Source organism: Melanerpes formicivorus, unplaced genomic scaffold, assembly GCF_026170545.1.
Source record: "Melanerpes formicivorus ecotype bairdi unplaced genomic scaffold, bMelFor1.0.p_v2 SCAF_62, whole genome shotgun sequence".
NCBI classification, from domain to species: domain Eukaryota; kingdom Metazoa; phylum Chordata; class Aves; order Piciformes; family Picidae; genus Melanerpes; species Melanerpes formicivorus.
The window spans coordinates 3,750,473-3,777,801 of NW_027142414.1; the positions used below are offsets into that span (position 1 = coordinate 3,750,473).

Sequence of the window (27,329 nt, forward strand, 5' to 3'; positions counted from 1 at the left end):
CTATGAAACCAATTTATTTTTGTTTGAATTTTAAGGGAAAAACATGCTGTATTGTGATTTTTGCTACAGTTAACCTCAGCAACCACTTGCCATGTGACAAGAACAGCTAAATTAGAGGCTTGCCCCTAGTCTGTGCTTCTAAGAACTTTCAGCCTGCTGAGACATAAAGCATTTAAACACTTTCAAGAAGGTATTGTTAAATAAAGTCATCCTATGTTACAGTGTACAGCTCCAGCAGCAAAGTTAATATTTTCCTAGTAAGGTTTCAGAGGATTGGAAAACCTTTATGTTTTCTCCCTTAAGGAGAAAATCTGAGTTAAGATAGAACAAGGTAAGTTTTCTTTGTTAGGCACCAAAATGCTGCAATAGCTGTGTCTGTAGAGCAGACATTGTTCAGAGACCTTTGACTACATTGAGACTTGATTACATCGTGATCAACTGCTACCATGGCAACAATGAAAAGTCTAATTTCAGAACAGGGTCTTGGTATAGGTAGGAAGTATTTTATTGACACTAAATAATGGTCCTTGGTCACATAAAAGTACTTTAATTGCAGAATGTCAGTTTTATTGGGTTTCAGTAGTGTTTCTTACAAGTAGATTTTGTGCCCTGCCTCAGATTTTCTAAGAGCTGGGCAAAACAAACTTAACATAGCAGCAAATGACATTCTGTAATTCTCTTAACAGTGCATTAACTTAGGCAAATCAGAGCTGCTACTCTTTTTCTATCATCAATCATTGAGAAACATGAATTAAGGAATAGGAGAACTGTCAACTTTTAGAAATAACAAAAAGTCATAGTTGTTAATATTTTCTTCCAAATCAGTTTATTTTCCTGCATGTTTTACTACAGCTGCTGCTGTTTCTTTCTCAGTAAATTACCCCTTCTTTTTCTTGAGGAGCCATAAATAATTAGTGTGAAATTACCTATTTGAAATGTTCCACTCAGCAGTCTTGTGAAGCTGGCTAGTGTTCTCCTTACCTTAGAGACAAAGGCACCTGAGCTCTCTTGGCTCTGCATTATTGCATTCTTCAAAATGTTACTGTTCTGTCATTTTTAGACATGGAAAAACTGGAAATAAAGAAATCTGTTTTTCCAGGTCACTCTTTGGTGCATTTAACTGAGACCCAGAAATGCAGCCCTGACTCCCTCACCTACAGACATTATTGGCATCAGATCACACAAATGGGGTCAGTTCTGTTCACCATCTTTATTGATCATCTGGACAAAGGGTATTGAGTGCACCCTCAGTAAGTTTGCAGGCAACACCAAGTGATGCAGGTGTATCAGTCTGCTTGAAAGTATGGATGCTCTACAGAGGGACCTGTACAGGCTGGATTGAGGGGTGAAGCCCATGGTATAAAGTTCAACAAGGCCAAGTGCTGGGTCCTGCACCTGGGTCACAGTAACCCCATGCAATGCTACAGGCCAGGGGGAGACTTGCTGAAAAGCTGCCCAGTGGAAAAAGATCTGGGGGGTGTTGGTCAACCAGCTGAATATGAGCCAGCAGTGTGCATAGGTGGCCAAGAAGGCCAACAGCATCCTGGCTTCTATCACACCTGCTTCTATGTAGCATTGTGAACTGGGAAAGCGTCAGAGGACTCATACTGTGAAGGCCACCAGAGCAGCTTGGCAGTACCCATTACTTCATAAAGACATCTGGTCTAGTCTAGTAAACCTTGAAATAAGAACCTAAGATGAGCATGAATCCAGGAGCTCATTATCCAGATCTATGCTCACTTTTCTCAGCATTAAAAAAAGCAAGAATGTAATGAATTATTTTTCTACTCACAGTAGCAATAACCAAACATTTCCATTTGTGATTGTCTTGGTTTCAGTGGGACAGAACCACAGACCAGCCATAGTCTGCAGGCCATGACAAGTTATGAGTCAGCCAGGACAGCTGACCCAAGCTGGCTACAGGTGTATCCCAGACTGTGAACATGGCACTTACTTGAAAGGGGGAAGCTGGCTGAGGATGGGGGCTCCTCCCACTTCTCCCATCCCTGGTGGGGCTTCCTTACCATTATGCTCCCACAAGCTGCTTTCCTGTGACTGCTGTACATTCACTGGGCTGAGTATAACTTTACATAGACATCAGTAGTAGTTTTGCTGTTCTTGGCTGGGCAGGGCTCACTGGGTGATAGGGCAGCTGCTATGGTTTAGATCTGGGTATGGGCTAAATGTAGACAGTGATCCATAGGGACATATCTTTCTTCTGTATTGCAACCCCCCTATTATAGAGACTATTCTACAGTTTAGTGTATATTGTCCTGATCTGAGCTACAGCAGAACTAATTCTGTTCAGTGATTTTACTTGTCAGCTCAGTGTCCTGTAAATGACAGCACTTTCTGAAATTAACTGCATGCTTTGCAGGCAGTGTCTGCTACTACAAGTTATACAACTCCATGTTCGTAGTTAACTACTAAGAATCAGTAACTGCAGAAAGTTTCTTGCTTATAGTTGCTCCTGTGTAGCTCAAAGTCAGTGCTAAATTCAGCTTACCACGTTGGGAGTGCAGAGTAAAAGGCCACACCTGTGGGGAGAAATGCACAAGACAGGTGACCCTGAACTGACCAAGAGGGTATTCCATTCCATCTATGTCATATTCAAGCATAAAACTGAGGTTCACAAGGGTGAGGCTGGTTCTTCAATGTCTGGTGTCTGAGGAGGATTCTGTTCCTTCTGCCTTCAATCCTGATCCATATGTTCCTGAATCCAGTTCCCATCCATGGCTGAGTGCAGTCTGGGACTTCCCCAGTACCACAGCACCAGTGGAGAGGATGACATAGTTGCCATCAGTGGGGTTGGGATAGATACTGTTTTTGTAGATTGTTGTTACTGTCTTACCATTATTATTGTTACTATTTTCACTAAAGCTGTTTTAGTTTTGTTTCCCAACCCATCAGTCTCTCTCTCTTACTTCCTTTCTCTTCCCCTTTGGGAAAAGAGAGAGGGATTAATAGAGAGCGTCTGTCACTTGTCTAGTGGCTGTCCAGCCCTAACCCCTGACAATACTGTATAATAACAGCTATTATACAGTATACTGTATAACAGAATACAATAAAAACATTTATTGCATATTGTTATACATTTACCATTTAATACAGCTCTGTAGCAATGCAGGTGCAGCTGGAAATTCAGCATCACAAAACTGTAGGTTGTGCCTTGACAGTTAAGTCAAAGAACTCTGAATACTTGAAGTTGCACTTCAGGAGCTCTGACAGTTTTTCATTTCTGCCATGTAAGTTCTGAGCTCAGATGATTGTAGTGTCCAGGTTTTGTAAATCAGAGCTGAGGTCAGCACCACCAGCCACGTTCTCATGGGGGAGAGGAAGAAAGCCAAGGTCCCATAGGTTCTCTGCAGGAAATAGCAGGAGTAGACCTGCCAGGCCAGGAGCAGTGCCATTGCCAGGTGAACAAGCACAGCTGTGAGGTGTCGGACATGACGGAAGTGAGAGCGGAAGCTGTGACCCTGGCATCGCAGCAGCAGGCACCAGCACAGATAGGCTGTTAGTGGCAGGTTGAAGAACAGCATCTGAAAAGAATAACAGAGCCAAGTGTTGTGGGTAGCATATGTGAGGGCTTAGAAAGATAAGGGTATGTAAAACTGTCCCATTCTAAGGGCTGAGCACACTTCCCAGAGCTGGAATCTCAAGTTGCCCTTCCAAGGCTGTACAAGAGCTGTGGCTGCCTGTGCTGAGGCATTTCTGCCCACTCCCTGGCAGTGGGAGGCACTGACATGCATCTGACTTCTCTTGGGACAGGTTCAGGGAGCTAGACTTGGCAAAATACCAGAACAGTAAAAAAAGCAAGGCCCTTATGACAGTTTATCTCACTGACCCAGCCCACTGCAGTGTCAGACAAGTGTTAGCACTGGCATAAAGGAGGGCCCATGAAGGAGGCAACACCAGCTTGGTCTGGCTTAAGTACCAAAGAACTGCACCCTCTCTCTCAGTCTAAGAGCAGGTGGGAAAACCAGAGGGCAGGCAGGTCAGAGAGCTGGGAAAACAGGTCTGTACTCTGAGAGTGACACCTGCTGACCTGAAAGGTTATTCACTCTGTATGAACTATCATGGCCATTCAGTTTCTCTTGATTTACCACTGAAACTTGTGCATGAGCTGAGGATAAATAATTTAGACTGGTAAATCTATAGAGATGTCCTCTAACCCAGACATTCAGGGAGTTCACAGCAACATCAAATATACAGAAGCCTGAGAAAATAATGAGCAATCTCTTTCCCTTTCTGCCCTTCATCAAATTTGCAGAAAGGTTAAGAGATGTTGTAGTCAGGCACAGCCACTAATCTCTAACCCTCCAAGATTCCTTTCTTTATAAGACTATTTAAAAAAACCACACCAAAAAACCAGTAACAAAACACAAAACAGAAACAACAAAACACAAAACCAACAACACAACACAAAACAAGCAGAAACCCCCAAACAAACACACTGCCCAAAACCCAGACTCCCCAGAAGAAAACAGTTTGTCAGCCTTCATTTTTGTAAATACATACCTGTAAAATGCCAACAAAAAAAGTCAGACTGCCCTGTAGGAAGGAACCACCAGTGAACACTCCAAAGGCAAAACAAGCCCCTAGTTGACCATCTATCAGTTCACCTACAAACCATGGTCCTGAAAGAGAGGAAAACAAACACACAGAGCCATCAGAAAGCACAGTGTAAATATGGCCCTTTTTCATATTTGCACCTCCTGAGCACACAGCAGTTAACTGGGGAAAATAGTTCTCTATTGCTTGTCTGTAGTTTTCAGCTCCACAAACAACAACCTGGTGAATGTTCCTGATGAGAAAATATCATGGCAGACCAGTAAGTTGTGGTGTGCAATGAAAATACTCAAGGTGGTTTTGTTTCTGTGACAGTTTTCAAGACCACATATAACATTTTCCTTATGAAAGCAGTGAAAAGGTCAATCCTTTCAAAGGCTGGCATGTCCCTAGAATTACAGTAAGACATAAAAGACATGGTCCTAAGCAACAACAGCTTGGCTGAGCTTAGAAGTCAAAATGGGCAGGCTGCACTGTTCTGCATAATACACTGACTACTACTTTAGTACCATCAGAGGAGAAATAAACTAAACCTGAGGTGTCTTAGTGACATGTCATGAGGAATGTACATTCCATACACTCATTCAACACCAAGGAACAAGCAGATCTTACCCAAAGAGCAAATGAAAAACAAATTGAATTAATAAAAATATTCACTTTGCTTCCAGAGTAATTTAATGATATGTTTAATTAATTCCAGAGCTTCTAAGTTAGTCTCTACCAAACAAACTTAAGTCTCTTTGGACAATAACTTCTCAAGTTCCACATAGATTTTGTAACTCTAAAACGTCAGAAGTCTCATTTTTCTCATCAGGACCTGATGTGTAGTTTAAAATTACTAATTTATTCATAGTTTCATAGTTTCATTCAGGGTTGGAAGGGACCACAAGGATCATCTAGTTCCAACCCCCCTGCCATGGGCAGGGACACCCCACACTAGATCAGGCTGGACAGAGCCTCATCCAGCCTGCTCTTAAACACCCCCAGGGACAGGGCCTCGACCACCTCCCTGGACAACCCATTCCAGGGTTTCACCACTCTCATGGTGAAGAACCTCCTCCTCACATCTAGCCTGAATCTCCCCACCTCCAGCTTCATTCCATTCCCCCTAGTCCTATCACTACCTGAGATCCTGAGCAGTCCTTCCCCAGCCTTCCTGTAGGCCCCCTTCAGATACTGGAAGGCGACAATTAGGTCACCTGGGAGCCTTCTCTTCTGCAGACTGAACAGCCCCAACTCCTTCAGTCTGTCCTCATAGGAGAGGTGCTCCAGCCCTCTGATCATCCTTGTGGCCCTTCTCTGGACACGTTCCAGCACCTCCACATCCCTCTTGTAATAGGGGCTCCAGAACTGGACACAGTACTCCAGGTGGGGTCTTACCAGGGCTGAGTAGAGGGGGAGGATCACCTCCCTCGACCTGCTAGCCACACTTCTCCTGATGCAGCCCAGGATCTGATTGGCTTTGCGGGCTGCAAGTGCACACTGAGAGCTCATGTTGAGCTTTTTGTCCACCAGCACCCCCAAGTCTCTCTCTTCAGGGCTACTTTCCAGCCAGTCACTGCCCAGCCTGTATTTGTGCCTGGGATTGCCTCGACCCAGATGCAGGACCCTGCACTTGCTCTTATTGAACTTCATGAGGTTGGCCTGTGCCCACCTCTCCAGCCTGTCAAGGTCCCTCTGGATGGCCTCCCTTCCCTCCAGCGTGTCTGCTGCACCACACAGCTTGGTGTCATCAGCAAATGTCCTCCAGTACTCTAGGTTACTTACCAAGAATGGTGTACAAATTCAGAACCAGAACTGAGTAAAAGAAGGTGTTTGTTTTACTGAAGACGTGAAGGGAATACGAGGTGAGAGTAAGTAATCCTGGCTTTTCTAAAGAGAGACAACATTTAAGAGAAATACACTTCATTCAGGTTACAACACATATATACTGGTCTTGATGAAACAAATCTGCACATCATTTACTCAGTCTATTATGTAAGAGAGAAATAATATCTGGTAGGTCTACAGAACAAACACAAGGGAATGCATTTCTACTAGCACTGAAAGTAAGAAACTGAGAGATATGACAATCTATGTTAAAAGCTGCAGGAGAAGCTGTCATTATACACAAGTACACTTACTGCATGTAAATAAAAATGAACCACCATTTTACACCCAGAAAATGAAGTTAGCTAGAATGAGAAAAATGGAGAAAGTTCCCATTAAATGAAGAGATTCAAATCAGCAACTGTGCAAACCCCAAAAGGCAGGTAGGTCAGCATGGACTAGATTGAATGATTTTCTGATAAAATCTTAGTGAGATCTGGTAGCAGCTGAGAGAGAATGAAGGGTAGGCATTAAAATGGCAGCATTCTGACCACTGTGTGAAATCAGCAGGCAAAACCACAACCAGCCATGTGGATTTCCTACCTGAAGCAGCTAACGCATTGGCTGAGAGCTTTCCTATAAGTTAGCTTTTAGAATGTCACCTGTTGCATGGCTGCCCTTCTCCCAGAGCATTAACTCCCAGAGGGCAAGCTTGACCTTCAGAAATCAACAGCTCCAACAAATTTGTACAACCCTTCTCATGGTCTACAGAGACCTAGCTGATCCCAGAGTGCTAGGTCTTTTCATTCTTTGCTGCCGAGTTCCATCTATTCTTTTTCTACATAAGCAGTTGCTGTAGTTACCTTAGGGTGATTCTGAGTATAAAGGAAGGGCCATACACTGGCATGAATAGGAAGGGAGGTGCCTTCCAGAAAAATCTCATTAGTAAGGTGTGGTTCAAACAATTGTTTAAAGGATAAACACGACAAGCTTAAGAGTATTCATTTTCATTTACCACATTTATCACAAACAACACATTAGTACTTTTCTGAGAAAGACCCAAGCCTGTTCATGTTCTTTGCAGAGACTAACCCAAAACCACATTTGTAGAAGGAAATCTGTTTCTCCACTGAGGTCACAGAGAATTCTGTGCCAGCTACAGTGAAACAAGCACACAAACAGAGCTAAGAAAAAAACCTTAAAACATTCCTTCAGTACGAAAATGAAACCTTTGAACTTCAATTAGCTGAATTTTTGTTAATTTGTGGTTAAAGAAAGGATACCTGAGCATGCTTTCAGTTTTAAAGTTACTTTACTTGATATACTGAAGTCCCTTTCAGAGCAGCTTCTGAGAAGCCAATCAAACCTCACAGAACTGAATACAAAATACCCATGTTGATTAACAGCCCAACTATTTTTATATTGTTAGCATACAGGTAAATATTTTGAAGAAGTTCAGGGAACATTAGATCTACAAAACCCACTCGGGCATACCTTTGAGTGTTGGCTTTTGGAGGTATCTGAAAACAACAAGCAAGGCAATCTGAATCAGCACGATAATCCCAAAGAGCACACGAGCCTGAAAAGAGAGTTGTGGCTGTAAGGCAGCCTTGCAGGAGCAGCTGTCTTTGAGCACTCAGCCTTATGGACACTGCTAGGATGATACCACGATTTCTAACTGAAATACATAGCCAGACTTGATAGTGTCATTGAAATGAAGAGCAAAAAGAAGCTTAAGAGTTTTTAAGTTATTGGACTTGCATCTTACTGACTTGAATTCTGTTGGATGGCTGCAGGTGACAGATCTCAGTCTTTCAATGGATGAGTTTGTAAAACACATCCACTGAAATAGTGTAAATATACTTCCTATGTGAAACATTTTCTGAGTGCTCTACTGAACAGAACTGCAGTTCAAGACATTGTGGAGAATGCTGGTTACTGATTAACAAAGCTAACAGAGTAATTCTGAGACAGTTGTGATACTATCCACAGTCACATGGACTTTTCTATGTTGTTCTGTGAGTGCACCTAAACTATTATGACATGCTTTCCTTGCACGTATAGAGCTGTAACTCCACTCTATGACCTGGAAGTCATCCACTGTATGACTTTCTGAAGTCAGTTTTTCCTTCCTCTTTGCTAGTTCTAGCCATAGTATCAGCTGCTGATGTGAGACTTTTCCCAGCATTTCTGCTAATATGCAGCAGATGACAGTTGAGTTTTCTTTGATTTAATGTTTGCTTTTTCTACTGCCTCCAGCAGCTCCTTTTCCATTTCTTGATTGCACAAAATGGCTAATTGTGACCGAATTCGGGAGGTCAGCTGTTTGCACGAACCACTGCTGCACATTCACGTTTGAAGTGTGCAACTTGAGAAAGGAAACTTGAAATATTTGTGCAATTCCAATGGAGTCATATCTGGAAAAAGCAAATTTAATTGAAGTCCACCAGGAATTAGGAAATGCCTTCTGCAGTCTCTGGGGAAACCAAACCGAAATGACAGCTGTTTTGTGCTGCAAGTACTTACCAGAACATAGAAGTCAGTGAGAAGGATAACAGATGGCCAAAAGGCAAATCTTAGAGAGAGGTTTTCATCCATAGCAAATACATGACTCTGTGTGCTAATTCTTCCCGAAGCATCCTAGATTGAGTTGAAGTAAGAGAGCAATCAGATACCAGCAGTACACAAAACATCTAGTTCAAGTTGCTAATTATCACTGTAGCTTTTCTGGAAAGATCCCACTGATGCATGCATGTTTGGCACTTTGCTCTATTAAATACTCCTACTTATTAACCACATGAATCTCACCCAGTTATAACAAGCACACATTTTCAAGCTTCCTATTGCATGTACAACTCTCTTCAAATGTTACTTAGTTTTGTGCATGTATTTCCATCATCATTAAAAACACCAAACAAACCACTTCTAAAATGCAGCTTTCTGAAGTGAAGCATCACAGAAATCAGTAACCAGACAGGAGGTAGAACACTGGCAGTACACAAAGGTCAAAGGAACACAGACCTAGCTGGGTTCCACCAAGCAGGGTAAAGATGACTTTCCCATTACTAATGTGCAACTGTGTCAGAACCACTATTGTGCAAGTGTTAGAACAGTCTGCTTGAGTTCTTCAAAGACCAATGGAAGGTACAAAAATAAAATATAGTACCAGAAATCATATTTACTGTCAGCCTGTAAGAAATGATGGAGAAAACCTCAAACAGATAATCCAAGACAACAGTCCAATCTTCCAGATCAAGCTCCTTTGCCTTCTGAACCAACACAGTATTCCTTCCTATTTTCCTTGATTGGGACCAATTATGTTTTCCCCAAAACAACCTTGTGACCATTTGTGGGGGGGAGAAGGCTGGGCCTTCCTCTCAAACCCACGACAAACCTTAAAAGTGAATTGTTGCCTGGTACTCAAAACAATTTTTGACCAAATAGTAGCTCTTCTGCCATGTAATAATATTTCTCATTAAAAATAAAAATCCTTTCTTTCCTCCAGATGCTCTATGAATGTTTCAGTGCTCAGCAGTGAAGTGTTTCATCATTTAACACATCTTCAGGTTTTTTTGTACTCAAATGTGCAAAGAAGTCTGTAATGTGTTTTGTCCCTAGTTATGTGACGCAGAAGGGTGATGGAGCAGACACAACATCAAAATTCAATACCATGCCAACAGGCACCTTACCTGGACAGTCACGTCTATGTGATGGAACCCTTCGCTGTAGTTTTGAGGGCTCCACTTCAGCACATAGAGAGGGCCAGACACCTGCTGCGCGTTCCCCAACTCAACTCCGTCTATATGGACGTTGACGGAGACAATGACAGAAGGAGAGAAGGCCAGAATTCTAAGCAGTGAATAAACAGTAAAACAAAGAGATCTGTCACAGGACTTGCAAATTTGTTATTCTTGAAGGAAAGTCCCTAAAGATTATACTACCTTGAACTTAAAGAGTTCAGAAGAGTTAGAAATTAAACCAGTGAAATATGTGTAGGCTAATGGTAACATCGTAACTCTTCATTACAGATAAAAGAGAAGTTCTATATGGTATGGTGCAAGAGAACAGGATAGAAAACTGGGCTGTGGAATAGATGAAGATGAAAAAGTGGCAGAGATCCTCAGGTCCTGACAGAAATCATCTCAGAACTCTTGCTGTCAAATACATTTGCTAGGGGTATGCATCCCACAAGTGACATACAAATGGGATGCATCCTCCTGCACTCAAGACACATAATCAAATACTTGTAGATGCCTTCACTAAAAAATTGCCAGTCTCTCTCTTTAAAGTCCTTTGTTGTTGAGGGTGGTGGGGTTTGCATTTTTGCTTTGTTTTGGGTTTGTGGGTGGGGGTTACTCAGTTTTGGGTTGTTATTGGGTTTTCTTGTCAGGTTTTTGGGGTTGTGGGCTTCTTTTGCTAGTCACAGTATGATCTTTCAGTCTCTGCAGCTGAGTCAGTGAGAGATGGAGTGGAAGGCAATACTGGTATTATAGATCTGAGATACCAACAACTACAGTATCACTTGGCAGTGCTTATGTTCAGAGAGTGATACTAATATACTAATATAGACTCAATATATTGGACATACAATTTCTTTCATTTCTGGTAACACAAAAGGCATTGCAGAGGATGTTTCAGTCAAATGAAGGAGTCTCATATAGTTATGATGAACAATTCTACCAGTTTATATATTTAATGTAATCAGGTGAGGTTCTGAGTGGGATACTGTGAAGTAGGTACACTTAGTAGGGCACTACTTCCTACCTGAAAAGTATGACAGACTTCTTTTGATTGTAATTCTGCATATGCAATACAGCCAGATCTTTCATGCAGATTGGTCTAACAGCAAATACAAGATGTTGGAATAGGCACAGAAATTTGAAATATGAATGAAAAAAGTAGTAGAAAAGGTAAAAATTGAAACCTGGAGAGATTTAAAACAAATATGAATATTGGCAGAGCCTTAAGACATTTGAAAATGTAAGGGATGCAAAACTGAAACCTGAAGAGGCTAAGAAGTCCAAAGTGAATAGAGAACACACCTGGAAAACTACACAGACAAAATCTTGAAATCAGGGGAGGCAAGGTGAACATGTGAGATTAACATTATGTGTTAATCTAACTCTACCAAGTTTTGGCCACATAAAAAAAGTACAATTGACTTCAGGGGAAGTAACTACATAAACAAACATGAATTACTACATAATCCCCTTTTATGACATATATAATACAAAGTGAGCCCTCAAGAACAATCTTCTAGAGAAAAGTGAATTCTGAAAACAGAGGAAATACTTTTGCGTAGCTATACATAGATGTATATTACGACCAAGAAAGACCCCAACTACTAGAAGACACAGTCTCAAGCTGCGCCAGGGGAAATTTAGGCTCAAGGTGAGGAGAAAGTTCTTCACTGAGAGAGTCGTTAGCCATTGGAGTGTGCTGGCCAGGGAGGTGGTGGAGTCACCATCCCTGGAGGTGTTCAAGAGGGGATTAGATGTGGCACTTGGTGCCATGGTTTAGTCATGAGGTCTGTGGTGACAGGTTGGACTTGATGATCTTTGTTTGAGGTCTCTTCCAACTTTGGTGATTCTGTGATACTAAAACATAGTTAAATACTGCAAACTCAAGAGATTATACCTGATATGAGTGGAATGAAGAATTCTGACTAGTGGCTCATGAGCAGAGCTGCTGTAAAGGAAGGATTTGGGATTGGTGATGAGAACTACAGGCCATTCTTCAAACTTCAGATCTGCAAAGCTGAGGAGGTCATGATCGAATGCAAGGATCCGATACCTATAAGGAAAGGGAAAGATTTTGTGGCTACCAGCTACTATATGCACAACTGATCACCATGCATCCCACATTCCTGAACAGAATTTGTGGGATTTATTCTGCATTTATTCTGTTCTGGAGATGCTCCTATATCAACCATCTCTGCTGTATTAACCGTTCAGCTTGTTACCTCTGAGCAAGTTTGTTTCAAATCGCCGAAGCACTACTCAGAATTCCAAATGTCAAGATCTGTTGAATTTTGTACCTGAACCAGATGAAGTAACATGATGTTACAGAATTCATATAGAATGTACATTACTGCAGTGTCTGGGTAGATCCTCTAGTTATAGGAAAAGACCCCAATGTGCTCTCTTCCTGTACACATACAGGTACCTTTCTGATGATTACTGCAGAAGATAAACTAAGGCACTGCTATACATTCCATGTAGCATCAGACACTTCTTGATATGCTGCTGAGGTAGCATTTCTCAGGCAGACTCTTTGGGTCTCTAAAATTCTAACAGTTGGTGCAGAGTATGGGCATTTTGAAGTAGCAATGCTGAATTTTATTACAAATCATTTGTCTGCTTTGAACAATAAATATGTACTAAATGGGACATTGAGATTCCCCCTTTGTAATTTCTAAATATTAAGAATTAATTAAAAAAATTACTTAATTTATTAGCATATTGTTGGCATAGGGGAAAAAGTCCCTAACATACACACAGAGACATTTTTCCAGAAGCATTAACAGCCATAACCAGTCAGGCAGACCTAACACTTCTGTTGAAGTTTACTTACTTCCTGTTATCCTTCCAGTCTCCCAATTCAAGTTCCAGAGTGCCACCATGGTGCTGACTGTGCAAGACTGGCATCAGCCCACCCATTGTGTGCAAATGTCCACATAGGTAGGCTGTGGCAGAACTAATAAAAGAACATAAGAATTGTGATTGGGTGAGAAAGTAATGCCACTGCAGAAAACCTGAACAGTGGCAGAAAAACATGTACAGAGAGGCAAGAAATGCATCTCAGACTGCAAATGTACAGGAAAAAAAGAAAGATCTTGCCTCATTAATGCTCTTATTCCTGGGGCTGGGGAGATGATTGTTGAGGTGGGATAATGGCCAAACCAGATTGTATGATTGCTGTGCAGACTTTCTTTTGCCATCAAAGACAGCTCTTCCATTTGATTCTGGAATGGAAGGGTGGTTGAAAGACAAACAAACAATCAGGCTATTTGGAGAGAACAGCAAAAGGAAAGCAGGAAAAAATTAACTAAGAGAACAATGTATCTTTTAATTTTTTTTCCCCAGATAATACTCTCAGTTGCTTGAGGAACCTGTGTGTGAACAAATCAGATGCATCCCTAACATCCTATGTTGGAGTAAGAAAGTGAAAACAAGATACTCAACAGCTTCCTTGCAACCCAACACAGGAAAAGTGTGGTGTTAAGAGAGATTTTGCTAAATGGTGTTTCTGTTCTTTCTGCTGCCCATATATATAGTCAGAGACAACATGCTTGAGCTGATTTTGGAAACCCCTTCACTTTACATTTATCATCTCTACTATCTTGAGTTGTGAGATGGCATGACAGACCATGGAAACTGTGCACCATATGCTTTGGTCATTTACCTGGATAAGTTATAATGCTAAATCTTGAAAAAATTAGTCAGCCAGCACTGCTGAAGTTAAGCAAAACTAACACTTTACACAGCAGGAAAAAAATTCTCTCCTTTACTTGTTTGACTTCCAGTATTAACCATTTACTGTCCAGAGAGACTCCCAATACCAAAAAGTCTTCAAAGTCTAACAGGGAAGGCAGAACAACTAAATCCAGACAAATCCACTCTTTCACTACTTTGTGGATCATCTTTTAGGGTAACACAGGGAACCACCAACATACCTTTTTTTCCCTCCTACCTGAAAAGAAATGCTGAAGAGTATGAATAAAGCAAACAGAAATGTATGGATGCAGTATGCCAGGCAGCCAGTACCAGAACAAGAGGACACAGTCTCAGGCTGCACCAGGGGAGGTTTAGGTTGGATGTTAGGAAGAAATTCTATACAGAGAGAGTGATTGCCCATTGGAATGGGCTGCCTGGGGAGGTGGTGGAGTCACCATCATTGGAGGTTTTCAGGAGGAGACTTGATGGGGTGCTTGGTGCCATGGGTTAGTTGTTTAGGTGGGTTGGATTGGTTGAAGGGTTGGACACGATGATCTTGAAGGTCTCTTCCAACCTGGTTTATTCTATGTAATTCTGGATTAATGTAATGGGCTTAATAAGTGAAATTATGTTTCCTTTGCCTTTATGAATATGGGCTTTAATAGTATTTTTACCTAAGCTGTGCAAACAAATCACTGATATAAAACTAATTTGTTTTTCAAATTCCTGGCAGAGGTTTAAATCTCAGCAGCTACAGGCATCTGCCTTTACTTTTGTGCAAAAATCTGCAAATGATGCTCTCTGGACTCCTGCTGCTGGGTATTTAGCAAGCAAATGCTTGACCTACTGCAGCCAAGGACAGGAGTTCTAGAAGTGACTGCATTTCTTAGCTGTTACACAAGAGTTTGTCTGCAGATTTGCTGTACCCACTATGGATTACAGTGCACAGTGAGAACATTACTTGACACTCCTACATCATCTTTCACCTAAGGATCACCAAGTGTTTTACAAACAACTGTGTCCAACCTCCTTTAGACAAGATTAGAAGAACATTTCACTGATCGAGTCCATTATCACAGGCAAAATATGACATCTGTTTACCAGAAAAAAGTAACTGTCTACCAACACTTCAGAACAGTATCTCAGTAACAATAGCATATTGAAAAACTACAGAGAAAAAACACCAAAGGGAAGCAAAATGTCATCTAAGATGATACATGATTTAAGCATTGGGATTAATGTTAATCTTCCTAAACAATATCATGTCAGCAGGTCAGGCCTCAGACACATTTCTTTATGACATTGTAAGGAAATTACCACTCAACCCTACCTAAATGCTAATAAACTACCAACACTGTCCTTAAAAGGTCTAATTGACATTTTGTGTACTAGATTATTCCTTAAGAGATAAACTGCAGATACTCTGTGTGTTAAGTGACACATTCATTTTCCTAAATAAATGTCCAACATGCATCATAACTTAAAAGCCTGAAGACTCTTTTAGGGGAACATAAATATCTCAGTCAATTCTTCTTTAGAAAAACAAACAACCCCCCAAACCAACCACTGGAGAAGTAAAACAGCCAGCAAAATGAAAGACCAAAACATAGAAAATACCGTGTTTAAAATCCCATAGAAATTATAGGGTCTCTTAGGGCCTGGGTTGGGTGTGGCATCCACACAGATGAATGAATAGTTCCCAAAAGAAGTGGTGTGGATGTAATGGAAAGAGCCATCTTTTCGCCAGGCAGAGTATTTCCTGCCAAAATACAATGGAAATATTGCTGTTAGTAAAGCTGCAGCAGTGACAAAAGTCACCTGTTTAGCATAAAGGACAGACTTCTTGCATTAGACTAGCTTCATCTTGTTACTACAGTGAAGTCTTTTCTTAGAAGTCAACGGCACTGAAAAGCCTGTACTCAAAGAAGATGCATTACATAGATCACGTGTTAAGGCAAGTAGCAGATTAGCACACAGGCATTTAAAGAACATTAGCACAAATACATTCTCCCTGAGAAACATGGTGCTTTTTCATGGATAAAGGATATGCCAGCAGCATGAACAATACAAACCAAATAGGCAAGACAACAGGACAGCAGGGTCCTGCAACATTCTTAATTAAAGGAGATCTACGAAGCGGGGGGAGGGTGGGGGGAAAGTCATGTGTTTATTGTTGTTGGTATCTGAAAGATTTTTTTCTAACAAGAAGTTTTCCTTGCTTACCTAGAAATATTGAGTCTTATGTCCACTATTTTCTTAGAGATCTCTCAAAAGAGGTTCTCCTTCCCCTCTACCCCACCCTGGTGAGATCACATCTGAAACACTGTGTTCAGTTCTGGGCCCTTCAGTTCAGAAACAGGGAACTGCTTGAAAGAGTCCAGCACAGAGCCACAAAAATGATGAAGGGAGTGAAACCATCTCCCTTATGAGGAAAGGCTGAGGGAGCAGGGGCGCTTTAGCTTGGAGGAGACTGAGGGGTGACCTCATTAATGTGAGGGGTGAACATCAGGAGGATGGAGCCAGGGTCTTCTCAGTGATGCACAATGATACAAGGAGCAATGGGTGCAAGCTGGAGCACAGGACATTCCATGTGAACAAAAGGAAAAACTTTTTCACTGTGAGGGTGACAAAACACTGGCACAGGCTGCCCAGAAAGGTTGTGCAATCTCCTTATCTGGAGATGTTCAAAACCGACCTGGACATGTTCCTGTGTGACCTACTCTAGGTGATCCTGCTCTGGCAGGTCGGTTAGACTAGATGATCTTTCAAGGTCCCTTCCAACCCCTAAGGTTCTGTGATTCTGTGACAGCAGAAGGAGGCTTCCATGAGACTATTTAATTCACTCCTTTCTCTTTCCCTAGAGTGTGGCACATTTGCTAAAAAATTTCTTAATCTTTGTATTTTATTAATGCATTAGATGAATAAAATTGTTCCTGTAAAGACAGTTCTGCCTTTAGTGATGCCTAATAGCTTTTCAAGATTCTTGGTGCCATTGTTCAGCTAGAAAGTATGATAAATCTCATTAAAGTTTCTTTGCCATGATGAAAGACTACAATGAAGCAAAATCCTTTCTGAGATCTCATTTCTTTAGCAAAAGACTGTTAATTAATAAGCAGAGGCTTTTTAATCTGATTCAGAATTTCACTTGTAAGTTCTTAGGTTGGCTGACCTGCTTTGAAATTTCACCCTAATCCTTTCCAACCCCTTTTGCTATTAGTGTATCTTCAGTGTCGACTAGAGGCAGGTGATCCGTGCATCTTTCCAAACACTAAACTTGTCCATGCCAAACAACAATTCAGGGATGATCTGGCAAATTCACTGCTGTTACATTTTTTCAGGTGCATCAGTAGGACCTCTGATGGCAGCCTTAAAGTAGAGTGGGAGACTAGACTGCCAGGTAACCACAACTGTGCCAAAAAATACAGCAATCTGCACTGCACTAGCGCATCCAAAAGCCTTTTTAGCACCTTACTTGCAGCCCGTTATGGCAAATTCCCATGTGAATTCCCTGTTCTCCTCCAGATGCAACTGCTGTAGGATTGTATCCCACAGAATTTATGGGAAAAGGCATCTACCCCTGCTGGCCCACAAAAGCTGAGGCAAACTGAACTATCAGATGTTTAAACTGTGTTCTTAGTGCAAAGTGGGTGGCTAAGAGCCTGAATTAGCGTAGAATTCAGATTTCCAAGTCCTCCTCCAGTTCCAAAGAGTTAAAGCTCAAAACACTACCAAAATGATGAGGTAAGATTTTATGTTCAGATGTGAAGGGCAGGAGAAAGTAAGAAGTTAAACACGAGTTGCTACGGAGACTACTTTTACAATGTACAAGCAAAACATACAGCTCAAGAGGGGAAAGTTTCCTCACCTACCTTCACAGCTAAATCTCAAGTGTGTTCCTCAAGAACATTTGTCTGCTCATCATCATCTCCCTTCTTGCTCCTCTGAGCTTTTTAAAATGACTCAGATGAAAAGGAAGGGCTCACAAAAAAATTAGATGCATTTGACATAGAAAGCCCTCTCAGCATGCAGAATGAACATGGAAAATAAAAGTGAAGCTTTAGCTTGCTTTCTGTTTCTTTTTTTTATCTGTTTTAAGGAGGAAAAGCATTCTTTGGTAACACTTTGGGGTTTACAGAGATATATCACTCAATTCTTCCAAGGAGACCAAACACATGACACACAGAACATTTCCTATACCCAGGCAGATTTAAAATATATGGAATTACAAAACACAAAAGGCTAAGAGGTAAGAAGTCTGTGCAAAGAATGATCTATTTTCTCACTCAATTCTGCACTACCACCTGGTAATGGAAAAGACAGATTAAATGGTAAACATGATCCTGGTCTATAGGAAAGTCAGTGAAAAAGCATCTAAGTGATACCTCAAAACAGAATATTTAGTGAGTTTGACCGTGAATATAACAGCATCTGTATGGTAAATAAAAGTACCTGTAGTAGTTCCGAACGCTGTTCAGGTGTGGAACGTTGAATGAATCTGAAAGGGACAGAGAAAGAAAACGAAGGCACTTTCAGAAATTGATCACTGACCTCTGGACTGTATTTCCCAATATTGAGATAAAGCAGTCTTAGCAGGCACTGAGGAGCTATTTTGTTAAAGTGTATAACTGACAAGCAGACTATGCAGACAAGATATTATACACTTGATGCAGTTAAACTAGAAGTGGGAATAGTTTTCTTACTTAAGTTTTAATTCAAGGTTGTTGTGGGAATGTAAACTGCCACTTAGTAGCTAAAGCTAACCACGTGTCTCCACTTGGGCCATGAATCTTTTCAGAAGCTTTTTGGATTGGGTAAATTCTCTGTAAGTACCACCTAACTCACCCAAGGAAAATAAAATAGCAACAGCATCAAAGAACAGCATGTGTAAAACAGACAGCAACTTGAGGAGGTTTGTGCTGCAGCTGAGGTTCACCTCTCCATTAAGGCTGGTAACAGTAGCCTGACTGGGAAATCAGAGCATAGGGTCATCTATGGGCTGTATACAACAAAGACTGCACCTTCTTTATCTCCAGCCCTAGACTCTCTAGCTTTGCCCTTCCTGTAACAGCTGCTGTATGAAGTCTACAAGGTTGTTAGCTGGTGTTTTTGAATGCAGTGACAACTATGACGTGTACAAACTGCCCTGAGTTCTTTCATACAGAACCCAAATTTCCTCTAGTTGCCACAAGTGTGATAGTTTTTAATTTAGACCTGTGGGGAGAAGTAATTTCTTCAGTAAGGTAAGGTTACAGTTTGCCTTTCCATTAAAAGATGAGTTATGTCAACTAATGTTCTGGAAACTGAAGCTGTGTTCTACCACTTGGCAGGGGCAAAACAGTAAAGAAAGACTCTGAATTTCCTGAAACTAAAACTGCAGCAAGTGCCTATAAACAGAGTGTGTCCGTAGTAGAGCAGATAGTGGGTGGCAAGTCCTTCTACCAACTCAAAGCCACCATTACCTCATTAGTAAGCACAAACACATTAGCCCTGTATTCTGATTTGCCTAAATCAGCTCTGCAATCGCAGGAAAGAAAGTGGTGTTTCATTTCATTCTTACCATGATTCCCTTTGATGTCTATCCACTTGGTTTTTTTCATGACCCTTAGTCTCTTCAGGACTGCCTGGTAAGTTTTCCATTCTGCTTCTATCTGATCAGATCCCAGTTTATCTCTTGTCTTACCATCTGTCAGATCACCTGAAAGTGTACAAAGGTGAGATCTAACTAGAGGCCTACACAGCTTATGTAAATACTGTAACTAGGTAAGCATGCAATCCTAGCCTCCCAGTGTAAGTGGCTGTAGGCCTCCTGTGAGCAGTCTGAATGCTCCTGTCACCTGGTCCATGAAGGCAAACATCCGTCACTGCAGCACTTCTACGAATGCCACAAGTAAATTGTTACACATTCATTATATCTGAATATTCTAGTCACAGGAGCTTTGTTTAACTTCATACCTTCTGTATCACCTCAAGCTCCAAGTGAAGATCAGACTGTTCCATTACATAGTAATGCCTCCCTGCACTGCTAGTTAGAAGATGAATGCTAATTATTTCTGAACTCTAAACTTAAAAAGCAAGGAGCATATAAGCAAATCTCTGCAGAAACAAAAGTCCAGGTCTAGCATTAAGATTCTAAATCCTTTTACATCATAATGGCTCAAAGTCTTTTTGATATGCTTGCCAAAACTTAATCCATTTCAATAGCAATAGGCAGCTGGTTGATAGTAGGCTGAACATGAGCCAGCAGTGTGCCCAGGTGTATCAGGTATAGTGTGGCCAACAGGAGTAGGGAAGTCATTGTGCCCCTGTACTCAGCACTGGTTAGGCCACACCTTGAGTACTGTGTCCAGTTCTGGGCCCCTCAATTTAAGAAGGACACTGGACTCTTGAACATGTCCAGAGAATGGCAACAAGGCTGGGGAGAGGCCTCGAGCACAAGCCCTACGAGAAGAGGCTGAGGGAGCTGGGATTGTTTAGCCCGAAGAGGAGGCTCAGGGGAAGCTGTAGCCAGGAGGGGGTTGGTCTCTTCTCCCAGGCAACCACGAACAGAACAAGAGGACACAGTCTCAAGCTGTACCAGGGGAAGTTTAGGCTGGCGGTAAGGAGAAAGTTCTTCACTGAGAGAGTCGTTGGCCATTGGAATGTGCTGCCCAGGGTGGTGGTGGAGTCACCATCCCTGGAGGTGTTCAAGAGGGGATTGGACATGGCATTTGGTGCCATGATTTAGTCATGAGGTCTATGGTGACAGGTTGGACTTGATGATATTTGAGGTCTCTTCCAACCTTGGTGATTCTGTGATTGTGTGTGTCTCATTTCAGCTGTCATGGTATATGTTCAACTGGAAACAGTGATGAAATCTTACATTAGTTCACAGGTGAATTTCCTACAAATGAGCAGGGATTGTTCTGAGAGAGGAACAGGCTCACTAAGACTAATCACAGACATTGCTCACTTCTCTAATTTCAAATATTAAGATTGATATAGAATTGCTGCCAGGAGGACAAGAGGGAAGGTAGGTGCTAGCAAGGACTAAGGTATAGTGACAAATAATGGGACAGCAGTAGCTATATTGCATAATTACGTCTTTGTTATGTAAAAGCCACACTAAACTCACCACCAGACACAAGGTATTGGTTAGAAACTACTTCTCCTGAGAAGTTATTCTCTTCTGCTTCCAGCAGCCTATCTTCAGCTGCAATTCCATTTCTACTGCTTAAGGTACCTTAAGGCTTTGAAGCCTTGAGATCCTAGAATTTTTCTTATTTGCTCTTCCTTTGCTGGCACATCCAATGGGAAATTCACACTTTTGCATTGCTTACCTGTTGCTAGAACAAGTGCTGGCTGAATGATATCAATCGTTTCAGTACAGAACTTCTCTAAGTCGGAAGCTCGTTTGGGATCCTGAAATTTACTGATATGAATATCTGACACCTGCAAAAGAGAGAAATTAAACACTGTCCCATGCAGAGGGTTATTGCTTCCCAAGTTGTTCTGCAAAGCCAAGTACATCAGAATGCAATGTAACAGTAGTCGTGCTGACTCATGTCAGTTTAAGGAATACAGAGAAAATCAGAAGTGGATTAACAGAGGAGAAGGAAAGCAAAGCAAGCATACCTAACACTTAAAATCACATTTACATCAAGAAAATTTCCTTAACTCCAAGGGCATACTCAATATGGGGAATACTTAGGTATCTACAGAAAATTTTGATGACTAAGTGGCCTGCTGACTTTCAGATTCTGTGAAGCTTCTGGTGCAGCACCGTGATCTTGCTGCAAGAGAGACGACTAAGTCTCTCTCTGCAAAGCAAGAACATGCTGAAGGTATGTAGGAATTGAAGCATACCAATAGCTAATTTCATACCTGGTGTGACATTTCTAGAGCAGGGTAGGAGGATTTCTAACACTCTACCCATGCATTTTAATGGAACTACATTTCATTTCTGAACCCAGCAGTGAAAGCTCTCACATCAGAACAACCTTATGGGTTGGAATGGGGAGAATTGAAAAAAGATTTTAAGTTTGGGGTTTGTTTTTTTTTTTAATCTAAATACTGTGGCTTTTCAGGTCTGTCCAAAATAAATACTGGGTAAATGCTTTCAATTCTACTTTCCATTCCACTTCAGTCAGTCAATGAATAAATTATCCTCCTCAGTTTAGACAAATAGTTTTTGATGCTCAAACCCCAGTGAACACATGCTCACGGCCATCTGATGATGTCACTAACTGGGAAAGAAAGATAACATTAATTTTTACATTCATTTTAATATACCTCTTTCCTTTTAGACAAAACACCTTGGAGACAAAATGCCTTCTACTTATGCAGTCATTCCAACAGCTAGAAAACACTGCCTGAATACAATTTGTAAACTCTGCTTAGGAAGATTCCCCATTTGCAGATATGGAACTTTTGCCTAGATCAGAATTGGATGCTAAAAAGCATAAACACTTCTAGACATGAACTTAACTTCATTTTTAGTGATACATTCAAGATGGTGTGGTTCAAAGAGCACTACTGTGATACATAAAACCCAATTTAATCATTGACAAGGAGATATTTTGTGCCTCCTCAGCCTGTGGATTTGCAATTCATCTATCTCAGCAATCAAACTGAGAAAATATGAACTTGGATTATTGCTGTCTCCAGTCTTACAAGAAACATTACTCCTGTTCTAGTGAGGAGAACCTAAATTTCCAACCTCTTAGCAGAAGTGGTGAGGAAGGCTGATTTTCTACAGAGATCTTCCTACTTTTACACCCTTTTACATGATGAGTTTAAGATTTACAAAAGGCTTTTCTTGTAAGTTCTAAGATTTACAGTGTCCCAGGACTTGTGAAAGCTGAGAGTGTGTCAATAAAAGCCAAGAAATGTTAAGATCTTGGGAATGGAGCTTCTCCCATTTCTTCTCATATTAACTTCCAAAAAAGCCCCAATAAAGAGGAGGTCAGTGGGCAAGGGGAAAGCTTGCAATGCTCTTAATTTCCCAAATTGTAGGCAAAAGCCCACTTGCTGTATTTCCTCCTCCCCTTCCCCTCCCTTTGATTGATTTGGAAACAGCCTTGCTCATTGCACCACAGGCAGTTACTAGGCAGTTACTTTTGTCAAAATGGGTTGGAAGAGACTTAGGGGTGAAACAATTATCCACATTCATTATCCAGAGAAGATGTGGCTCAGCAAAGGCAGGCATTAATGAGGGAGAATTACAAGGCCTACACGAACAGTAGGATGCATCTGGCTGACAGAAACAGCAGAAAAATCACCTACTGTAAGCTTGTCAAATGCTGAACTAGAGTAACTATTAGGCACTGGGTGAGAAAGGAAGTTCTGCTGTAAGAAAGGTGAAAGAGCCATTAATACAAGTTTATAGCACTAAGATTGCAGTGTAGTTCAGTTTAAGAAGACACAGTCCTGTGGATGGGAAGAAAAACTAGTCAGGAGTTGCTGGGAGAACTGATCATCCTGAGCTCTATCCAGTGACCTAAGCTCGACCTACGGAGTCACCAGGGAGCCTGAAGCCTGTTTCCCACACATCATCAGGCACAACGCTGGATTTAGTGCTTGATTAACTTCCAAGTTAGGTCAATGATAAAAGAGAAAATAACTGCTTGAAAGAAAAGCCAAGTCTCAAATCAGCTGTGCCATGACCTATCCCTGGAAGAACTCCACTTGAAGTGACACAACCAGACAGAACATGGCAAGAGAATATGGAACAGTGCTGCTTGTCCTCATAGCTCTGCAGCTGCTATATGCTGTTGCAGCTGACTCTGTAAGACACCAGCTCAAGACAGGGACTTTATCTACATTAATTCAAGCATATCTCTCACCTTGGAACCTGTTCTGCAGTGAAGACAAGCCATAAGTCACTTAAAGAAAAAATACTAGAAAAACTGACTTTGAAAATACATAGCAAGTGGAGAGAACAAAAGGGCTAATAACGCACTGGCTTAGGCACTAAGAGCACTGCCTGCAGCTAATGCTTTTAGGCAAAAGTGACATTGAGTCTGAGAATAAAAGTAAACCAGTAAAAGCAGCCTCTTTAGTAGAAGGAACTGCTCAGCAAACCCTGTGAAATCTCAGCTGTCGATTACTTCCAAATACGTAAACAGCTTGTAGTTCATTATGCACTACGTGCTTCAGGAATGCTCTGGGGGAAGACAGGAAAGAAACCATGGATGTGACAGTTTACTTCCAAGACTATTCCAGATTAATTTGGATTTTATGTTCAACCTGGAAATAGTGTGCATACTTTTAGCCTAACACACACCATTCTTGTCCTGACTTTCTATTGCTAGAAGTGCACATTTTCTCAACCACACAACCCTGTGTTTTGGAACGGGAAAGGAACAGGCAGAGCCTGTACTTGCACTGGGATATTAGATGTCGGGTCCTGATAACAATATGTAGGACAACCTAACATTAAGTGAGTTCAAACTACCCACTTCTATCACGAACATCTTATTTTTTCACGTTTCTGGCAAACTGCCCAAACACCTGCAGCTTGGGCTTGGCTGGGAGCCTCTGAGACAGCGATGAGGGACGTGTACCGGGAAAGGTGCCACAGCTCCACAGCGAGGGCGGGAGCTCCGCAGCTGGGAACCCCTCACCCGACCCCGCTGGCGCTCTGTGGGCTCGACAGCTACCTCCGCTCAGCCCCACCACGCCCCCAGCCCCACTCACCTGCACTACCCACAGCAGGTAGTCGGCCTCTGCCCCGGGGGCGGGCTGAGGGGCCCACGAGCGGCGACGCTGACCCACGGGCGGCGGCGCCCCCGACGGCATGTAGCAATCCAGCAGCAGCGCCACGGCGGCCGCTAGCAGCAGCCCCACGGCCAGCTTCAACATGCCGCGCCGCGCCGCCAGCCCGCGCCCGCCCCGATCGGCCCTCTGCCCACTGCCGGGAAGCGCCGCCGGCTTCAGCACTTCCGGGTCGCGGCCCACCTCCTCGGCTTGTCGGGCGATCTCCGACGTCGGGAAATCGAGCTCCTCAACACACGTAGTAGTATTACGAAGCTAGCATACCTTTATTGCAGCGCCTTGAGCGCATAGGGATCTTTTCTCGAAGTAAGCACCCCCCGAAGATTTCTCGTGGCTGTTTACACATAGAGCTTTAGAATAATTTGAGGGTCTCCAAAGCCCCTCCTCATACATCCTTCTATGGCATGAAGGACACCCAGTTTAAGTCCTCTACAGGATAAATTAATACATGCTGTCAGCATCTCCTGGCTTCTTTCTTACCTGTCCTTGGTTTACATATTCGAAGCGGACAGATGGTCTTTGAGCTGATTGAGACCTCTCATATTCCAAAATACCAATGTTTGAAAATGCCTCGTGACAAATTTATGACAAACAGTAAAAACACACTCAAGGTCTCATGTCAACAACAAAGAAAGAAAAAAAACAACAACAAAGTCTTGCTCTTTGAAATGTAGGCACTTCCCTTTTGGTGGTTTCATGTATCCCAGGTGTGAGACCCACCTGAGGTGTTGTGGCACCCCCAAGCCCTGGGTACTTCCCTTGCTGCAGGAAAGCCTGGAAACACCTCACCTAAAACAGAACAGTCCAAAAGGTTACCTGAGAGGTGCAGTCTGCCTAACTCCTTAGGCCTCCACGTTTGTGATCTGATGGGAAGTGTGTACCACGAGGATGTCAAGAATGGTCAGGACAAAAACCAAACGCATGAAGAGATCAGTGTCTCATCCCCACTTTCTCTGAAGTGCAGCATAAAGACATTCACTTGTTAATTTTCCTCTCAGAATTTTGGCAGAAATCCTATTTCATTCTTTTTATTTCCTCTGTTGCTTTAGTATCCATGGAGATCTTGGTATTTTGTGCCATTTCTGCCTGGGTATCATAGTATCATAGTATCATTCAGGGTTGGAAGGGTTTCCAGAGGTTCACTGTTATTCATTTTGCTGTCTCATAGCTATGTGGGTTCCAAATAATTTTTTTTTTTTTTTTTTTTTTTTTTATTTTAAGTCTTTGTATTATAAAGTTTGTACTCTGTTCAACTGGCTTCACTTCTTCTAGAAGTCACACAGGAAGGTGAAATCGTATTGGTGGTTCAGATAAAAATATGGCCATGCAAGATGCGTGTCTCACAGCAGAGGGGACTGCAGGCAGCCCTCTCTGTTGTTAGGCACATTTATGGCTGTCTGGCAATCACAGTTTCACTCCTTTTGTCAACTGCATCAGAAGCTGGATTATGCAATTGCTACTGTTGATGCTAAAACATGAGGACTGCAGTAATGGCAGTCTCAACTTGGCTGTTGTGCAAACAACATTGCTGATTAGTAGCTGGCCATGCCACTTTAAAAGTTTGAATACAGAATCATAGAATGGTAGGAGTTGAGGGAGTCCTCTGGGGACCACCTAGTCTAACCCCCCTGATAAAGCAGGTTGGCCTAGATAAGGTTGCACAGGAATGTGTCCAGGTGGGTTTTGAAAGTCTCCAGAGAAGGAGACTCCATAACCTCTCTGGGCAGCCTGTCCCAGTGCTACAGGTCTGCAACACATACAGACAAAACTAGATGAATCTTTTTAAATGATTGTCAAGCTGCTTGATGGCAATATTCACTTTGTCATCTTGTGCCTAAATCTGTCTCAGTATCTGCATAGTAATTTTAACTGACAGATTTTAATATGCTAAATAATCTGATGTGACTTCTTAAAATGAAGATGAGTGGTAGCTATTCCAGAAGAGATACAGTGAGATGCTGTTAAGAGTTAAGACCTTTGTTAGTACCTGTGGCCAGATACAGTGAGAAAAATCTACTGAATATACCTGGAAAGCTCTCTGTATTACGAACTTTATCCCATCTGAACTGACAACTGTGGAATGTGGAGAAGCTGTTTGGTGACTTGAAGCAGTAAGAATACAATGTAAGTAACAGTCTGTTTCAAGAGAGATGTAGTTGACAGGCAGTTAGTACACATGCCTGCAGGGTCCAAAGCTATGTCTATTGGACAGGGACTTGTGCAACTGGACCAGTTTGCAACACTGGCAAACTTCTTCAGGACTTCGGCCAAGTCTGTCACCTATCAGCCAAGTTTCTATCTTCTACCAGAGCAGCAAACAGAGAGTTCTCACAACCGTTCTGTTGTAGCAAGGAGGTGTGGTGCAAAAATGTTGACTTTGGAAATCTGGCATGCACCTAATGAATGTGTTCAGTAACAGCCTTGATGATCTTACTTCCCCCCCCCCCCCCCCCCCCCCCCCCCCCCCGCTGTATAAAACCACTGCTCCCTCCTGTTCCACAAAGTTCGTCAAGATTTTGCCATGTCTTGGCCCAAATGGGAGACGTATGCCGCATCTGCAGGAGTAGTGTGACTCCACATCAGTGTTTATGAAAACTGCTTTAGCAAGTATCTTGGTATTAATGCAGGGCCTGTGAGAACAGCCACACTATGCAGTTTAAGTGCTCGCAAATGAACTTCATCCATAGAACTCTGCAAGCAGAATCAACAGATGTTTCGCCTGCCCACAGTCCAGACTCATCCTGGGGAAGTGTTCTGCTTCAG

General features: G+C 42.1%; 2 protein-coding genes across 7 annotated transcripts in view; one reads left to right on the forward strand and one right to left on the reverse strand.

Annotated features, from left to right (window-relative positions):
• PTGR2 (prostaglandin reductase 2) overlaps positions 1 to 15,293 on the forward strand; it is a 34,542-nt gene extending 19,249 nt beyond the window's left edge. For 3 of the 4 annotated variants that reach the window (XR_010990282.1, XM_068162215.1, XM_068162216.1), the window contains one exon: positions 13,464 to 15,293. The gene's annotated coding sequence lies outside the window, so the exon portion shown is untranslated. Of the gene's footprint in view, positions 1 to 10,406; positions 10,503 to 13,463 lie in introns of those variants that run through there. The other variant, XM_068162217.1, reaches the window with a different exon arrangement.
• On the reverse strand, positions 52 to 24,687 carry TMEM62 (transmembrane protein 62). Of its 3 annotated transcripts, XR_010990281.1 has the most exons (15): positions 24,489 to 24,687; positions 21,131 to 21,242; positions 19,372 to 19,509; positions 18,264 to 18,309; positions 15,432 to 15,573; positions 13,218 to 13,342; positions 12,952 to 13,074; positions 12,016 to 12,171; positions 10,068 to 10,227; positions 8,905 to 9,018; positions 7,873 to 7,957; positions 6,337 to 6,441; positions 4,519 to 4,637; positions 3,100 to 3,539; positions 2,454 to 2,537 (listed from the first exon to the last, which is right to left on the reverse strand). XR_010990281.1 is itself a non-coding variant. In XM_068162208.1 (14 exons), exons 1-14 carry the CDS (start codon positions 24,651 to 24,653, stop codon positions 2,427 to 2,429), a joined length of 1,701 nt encoding a protein of 566 aa, XP_068018309.1. In that variant the 5' UTR covers positions 24,654 to 24,687; the 3' UTR covers positions 52 to 2,426. The 3 variants fall into 3 exon arrangements, 2 of the variants coding, with proteins under 2 accessions (XP_068018309.1, XP_068018308.1); XM_068162208.1 differs by lacking the exon at positions 3,100 to 3,539 and having other exon boundaries at positions 52 to 2,537; XM_068162207.1 differs by having other exon boundaries at positions 2,449 to 3,539.
• Between the last annotated feature and the right edge of the window lie 2,642 nt (positions 24,688 to 27,329).

Coding starts and splice junctions, on each gene's coding strand:
- TMEM62 (XM_068162207.1), bottom strand. CDS start 24,653: ATGTTGAAGCTGGCCGTGGGGCTGCTGCTAGCGGCCGCCGTGGCGCTG. Junction 21,243..24,488: donor ACCTGCTGTGGGTAGTGCAG/GTGAGTGGGGCT, acceptor TCTCTTTTGCAG/GTGTCAGATATTCATATCAG. Junction 7,958..8,904: donor TCACTGACTTCTATGTTCTG/GTAAGTACTTGC, acceptor CTCTCTTTTCAG/GCTCGTGTGCTCTTTGGGAT.